Here is a 6,268-nt window from a genome sequence, read left to right as displayed (position 1 = left end):
TAATCTTGATCATTTTATTTTATTAGCAGATGGGACCACACCAAATAACATTTGACATACATTTGACCAGTTTTCAAGCACTTGACTGATAACAAACTCCCCATCGAAAGGTAGCCCCAACAACACTTCTATGTCTTGCAAAGTGATAATGCATTATCTATCGGGCATATGAAACATATATGTCTCCGACTTCCATCTCTCAACGAATGTAGTAATCAGATGCTAATCTAACTAGATGAAGCTCAATATAGCCATTCCATAAAATCTTAAAGCTTGAAGTATAGGCATCATGCTATAGAAGGGATATTGCGGACTTCATGGGCGACAACTTCGGTAGGTTTACTCTGCTTCGATGATTGACATTGCGACAAGCTACAGTGGTGAGACGTCTTCAAGATTTTTTTTAAAAAATAAATAGGTCATGTTTAACTCTTTTTTTTTTTTTTTTTTTTTTTGGAAGTCGGGTGTTGAACACCTAACCTCTTCAAAAGTACCACAAATTGATAAATATTTTAGAAACTACGTTATTTTTCTAATTTTTTTCTTTAAATACAATATTTTTATAAAACATTCTTCATAGACGAGTGTACTCTAGTGAGAAAAACTACTCCAATGATTTTCAAAAGTAAAGTATGATTCGAAATTTTTTTATTAGTTTTATTTATTTATGGGATGGATAGCTTTTACTATATTTGCAATTTTTAAAAAATATTACTACATACTAAATAATCATTCTAAAAATTATTAGATTTCGTAATTACCCCTTTATTTATTATTGTTTTTGTATGGATTCTAAGTTTTGTGGGCAACCATATTTTAGTTGTAAAATGGGCATCATAAAGTGTTAGTTTTAGTTGAATAATTTCTTCTCTTTAAATTTTTTAAAATGAATGTTTATCTGTAACATTTTTCACTCTCAAGTGTTGAAATCTACATTATGATATTTGATATCTACGTTTTTTTTAGTTGAAGATTAAAAAAATTACCCCAAATTTGTTGAATCAATAAAATGTTAGGAAAGATTACCTTTTTTTTTAGTTTGTGACTTTGTGTTAGTTCAATGAAAAGAAAAATACTCAATTTTAGTTTCTCCCTGTATTTGAATTACTCTTTTCATTTTAATTGACTTTTATATCGCAAATGATATTATAAATTCCAAACTTCAAGAATTAAAAATGTAATTTATTCAAGATGTCTACTATATCATCTCAAATGTTAGAAAAATATAAACTCTATTCTAAAAATGATTTAACATTTTAAAAAACAATGTTGTTTTTTTCCTTTATCTTCCAATATCATTTCATTTATGTACATTGTTGAACGACATTTTTAAAAATCTTATATTCTAAAAATAAAAATAAATCTAATCAAATTATTGTTGCTACTTTTAAAATTTTTGACACCTCATTCCAAGCACACTTAAATAAAAGGAAAAAAAAAAAAGAAAAGGAAAAAAAGTATTAAATAATTACCATGAAAAAGTATTCAATGACCATGTTATGCTAGAGTGTAGTTGTCTAGTAATTAGATTGATTGTGAATTAAAATTAAGTTTGGTATATCATTTCGTTTTTTGAAAATTGATTTTATAACATGTATACTGTTTCAAATGTTTCATGATCTAAAATTTAGAAGTGTTTTCAAAATCAAAGTCACATTTTTTAAAACTAAAAAATAGTTTTTTTTTTCTTTTTTAAGCCATGAACAATCTCATTAAAAATGAGAAAAAGAATATTATCTATGTTTTCAAATCAAAGAAGAATTCAAAGAGGGTCCAAACTCATGACAAAAACACTAATAATTAATAGAGCTCCAACAATAAGAATATCTTTAACGAGGACATCAGTCTCAACAAAAGAATACACATCCTTATTTAAGAAGCTTGATGATCTCAAAATTAAATGTGTCATACTTTATTAAAAGTTGGACTATTCCAAGTCTCTTGAGCTCTTTATAGCAACTAGTCTGTATCGATTCCTAAGAGGATTGGAAAATCTTTCTTTGTTTGTTTAAGGCAAATGAGAGATTTGAAATTATAGAGAAAAGCAAGGTTTGGAACCCCTAACCTAAACCAAGATGCACCCTTTTCCCCAAACCTAGAAGCAAGTCAAGCGGTAAGAAAACACATATCTCTTGTATATCAAAAACATTCTTTTCGATAAGCGTACATAATAAAATAGAGTGAAAGAGTCCACTATCAGCTGTGTCATCTCTGAACCAAATGAGATAATTGTCCATCCTACGGCTCACCAACTTCACTTGCCTTTATGGGAGGCTTGCTATGAGTAGCTTCAAATCACTTACAATGCACAACTCTATGAAGAAAGGGCTTGACGAATTAGGAATGTGGGAGTTTTGGATAAGAAAGTTAGTAAACATAGAACTAGTAGTTCGACAACGTAAGAATAAAGAAAAGTTACAAAAGAAATAAATGTAGTTTGAATAACATATTTTGGATAAAACAAGTACAATTTTCAAAAAGTAAAATCAAAATCTAAATAATATAACAAATAAAAATTATGGGAGACTTAGGTCGTCAATTGTGACCGTTTGTTGAAATAATTAGGAGAATAGCATAAACCCATGAGCTTTAAGTACTCACATATGTGGAAGTGTATGATTTGTAGAGAATAGACATTCGAAAGATACTTCTTTTTTCCCCTTTTAGGTCTCTCTTTCTCTCTCTCTTTCATTATTAGTGGGAGACTGTAAGAAGAGAATAAACGTTTTTAAGCAAAAAAGATATGGCATTTGATCTCCTTCCGCCGTGGAATTTATAGTTATATCAAAAGATTCAAAACAACTTCCCTCTTATCTCTGTTCCTTCTTTCAATTAGGATTATTGGGTTTCATACTTTCAATTTGAATAATGGAAGTGTCCAAATTTCAACTAAAATAATGGGTTTTCCATTCTGATTCTGCAACTTTACACCATATCTTCCATCCCACCACATCCCCTCTCTCTCTCTCTCTCTCTCTCTCTCTCCATTTATTTCCTCTGTCGAATCTTACCCACTCCATAACCAGTAAAGGCTATGGAAACCCACCTCCCTCTTCTCTGCCCCTTCTCACTTCTACACTCTGCTTCTCACTGCCGCTGCCATAGCCTTCAACGCATAGCTTAGCCCTTAAGGGCACTCCAGATTCTTCAACCCTCATATGTATGTCACCTCTAATTTCAGCCCCCTTCGTTTGTTTTTTTCCTGATTGCCCCACTTCTGTTTTGATTCTGCTCTGCTTTCTTTTAGGTGTTTTGTTCATGATGATGAGATGAAATCCCTGTTTTTCTGGGTAATGATTATTCTCTTGGTGGGGTTTTCTATTGTTTGTTACTTGGAATTGTTTCTGGGTTTTCCCCCCTTTGCATTATTGGGACTGCTGGGGTTGGTGATTGTGTGTTTTGCTTTGCTTCCATGGTGCTTTTTGTTGTGGCCGGCCTTGTGTCTGCTCAGTTTTATGTGAGATGTTTGTTGGTGTTTAAGTTTTGAGTGTAAAAAGAAAGTTTATATAAATCTAGGTTTATGTAGAGATTTTTAAATTTGTAGTTTGTGATGAATAATTGCATATACCAATCTTAAGTTTGGCTTCTTGATCTCAAGTTATTGGAGCTTAATCCCTGAATCAAAGTCTGGTGGAGTTTATTTCTGGGTCCATACTTGTTTCTTGTTCTTCATTAGTTCAAATTCAAAGGTATTTATAGTAATAAAACTGCAGAAATGTAGAGACTTTTGGCTTTTACATGGATGCATCGCAAAAGGCAGATCCAGTATTTGGACTTCTTTCTCAAATGAAGAAGAAAAGATCATCATAAACTTGGATATTTTACATGCTGCAGCCCATTAGTTTGATCCCTTTTAGGTTGAGGGGTGATTTAACATGGCTCTAAAGTCTCTAAACTACTTCAGTTTCATCTCCTTTCCATTTCTTTTGAGTAGTTCATATGTTGAGCCTCTTAAATCCAAAATTTTCCAAACTTAGCATGTGAGAAGAAATGCTGGATGTGCCAAGTGATTGAATTTTAGGAAAAAAATTATTTTCTCTTGTATCCCTATACTTAACTCAATTAAGTCCATGTTGACATTGAGTTTTAAATTTCATCAAATATATGCTTGAACTTGATTTCATGATGAAATTGATACTCTCGATTCGTATAAGTTTCTCTGTTCTGAGATTTAGATTATCTATAAGGTGTTTGGACGAGATTGTTTTTGTGTATATTTATCTTGTGCTTGTGTTGGATTTTTTTATTGAGTTTGGATATTTTGTTGATCTTGCGCACTTTTACTTGATTTTTCTTGTAAGGTACAACTTACTAGTATCTTTCTATTCTGTGGTGGGGATGTCCAGTATTTTGGTGGTTTGATTTTGAGCGTTCCGATTCTTAAATTCCCTTTGGTTTATTGAAGTGTAAATTTCACCTCTTAATCAAGTTGGAGGGTTAGGGTTCAATCACAATCATAAACATAAAAATTAACCCACTAAGTTTAGGAGGTACTATAAAACTATCTTTCAAATGTGCTCTATCTAATCAACTTAAGCCTTTGGAGTTTGGATTTTGGTAACATTATAAATGTTTGAATATCATTTAAGATATAAACAAATAAGTTGCTTCAAATGTGGAAGATATGAATAGCATTGGCACTTCTTTGCATTTTCTTTCCCACTATTATGCAATTAACTGGAAGCAACATTAACTTATATGATTGTTTTTGTGATTCTGAACACAGAAGGAAAAAGAGTGATTCTTTGTTTTTGGAAGCCTCTGGTTCTTTACTTTCAGCGCTATTCATCCAAACATGGAAACTTTAAATTTAAACCTTGAAGCTGCAAAAGACTCAGAGCCCAGCAGCAGTCAAGAAGCAAATCCTGATCACTCCAACACTGCCACTACCACTTCTTCCTGTTCACCAAGTTTGAGTAAAGTAGTCGTTGCTGATACAAGTCCCCTTTCACTTGATTTGACACTGCAGTTTAACTCCAACGATATCGATTCAAAGGGGGATGGCGAGATCAATGGGGAAACAAGCAGTAACAAATCTCCATCTTCAACAATACCAAGAGTTTTCTCTTGCAATTACTGTCGACGCAAGTTCTTTAGCTCGCAAGCACTTGGTGGGCATCAGAATGCACACAAAAGGGAAAGGACAATGGCTAAACGTGTGACACGGATGGGAATGTTCTTCGACAGATACGGTAGCTTGGCTTCTCTGCCACTCCATGGCTCAGCTCTTAGATCCCTTGGCATTGAAGCTCACGGTGCTCTACACCAAACAGTTGTAGCTTCAGATCAGAGGCCTTATCCTGGTAGGAGTATCGGAGCAAAGTTCGAGCAAAGCTCTTTTGGGTTCCCAACATTCATCGAGGACTACGATGATGATGTAGGGATGTTTTGGCCCGGAAGTTTTAGGCAGGTGGCTGCCAAAGTTGATAGCAGCTTAGGTCCTTTGAAAACCCCAGTTCAAAATTCAAATCCAGAGTTTGGGAAAACAATGCCTCCACCAAGAACAGGAGCAACATCATCACCTGATCTCACTTTGAGGCTTTAGTAAGTAATTTTCTTCTCTTTGATGCCTTCTCCTTAATGTATCAACTTTTGTAAAGTGGTATGATGTCTGCCATTGTCTGCCATCTTTTTAGTGGCTCTAAGCTTAAGAATTATTGAATAAATCTTCATTTTTTTTTTCTCATTACCTTTACCAATATACAAGTCTTAGCTTTTTGATCCCTTGATTCCTTTTTCTTTCCAATTTTTGTCCATGAATTCCAAAAGCTTCTATTCTAATCTCTACATTATTTGGATAATTGAACTGATACTTTTTCTGTCAAATCGATTGAAGTAACCTATAGTTGGCATTTGAACAAGACAATTTGCAAACAGAGCTTCTAATGTAGCAGTTGATCCTGATTGTGACAGCATTTTGTTGGAGTGTTGATGTCTTTTTTGATTGATGTGTTAGAGAGAATTCAAACTACTGTTATGTAACGTGAAATTGAGTTGAAGAATTTGATGAGAAATGGAAATGACAGCATATCCCTACTGTTGATGATATAACGACCCGATAATCTCCCTCGTACCTATTGGAATTTAAGTTGGATATCATCATCATCTTAAGCTGTAATATATAAATTGTAGGTCTAATCTATAAGTTTTTTCTTTATACACTCTGGAAAATATTGTTCTATATTTATAGACACATGTTGTATACATGTGTACACGTACGTTAAGGAATCGAATACGTTTGATTATAGTCAAGTTTAACAGATGAAGT

The 6,268-nt window shown here is 33.2% G+C and overlaps 1 protein-coding gene across 2 annotated transcripts; it reads left to right on the top strand.

The window, feature by feature from the left end:
• The first annotated feature begins 2,627 nt into the window (after nt 1-2,627).
• On the top strand, nt 2,628-6,258 carry LOC103504366 (zinc finger protein 7-like). 2 transcript variants are annotated; one of them, XM_008468754.3, is made up of 4 exons: nt 2,638-3,160; nt 3,248-3,290; nt 4,727-5,544; nt 5,837-6,258. In XM_008468754.3, exons 3-4 carry the CDS (start codon nt 4,796-4,798, stop codon nt 5,844-5,846), a joined length of 759 nt encoding a protein of 252 aa, XP_008466976.1. In that variant the 5' UTR covers nt 2,638-3,160; nt 3,248-3,290; nt 4,727-4,795; the 3' UTR covers nt 5,847-6,258. The 2 variants fall into 2 exon arrangements, with proteins under 2 accessions (XP_008466973.1, XP_008466976.1); XM_008468751.3 differs by lacking the exon at nt 3,248-3,290 and having other exon boundaries at nt 2,628-3,160.
• Nucleotides 6,259-6,268: the final 10 nt, after the last annotated feature.

This window comes from Cucumis melo, chromosome 9 (genome assembly GCF_025177605.1).
Source record: "Cucumis melo cultivar AY chromosome 9, USDA_Cmelo_AY_1.0, whole genome shotgun sequence".
NCBI classification, from domain to species: domain Eukaryota; kingdom Viridiplantae; phylum Streptophyta; class Magnoliopsida; order Cucurbitales; family Cucurbitaceae; genus Cucumis; species Cucumis melo.
The sequence above is the reverse complement of the archived record's forward strand: the minus strand, read 5'-3'. Positions and strand labels throughout refer to the sequence as shown.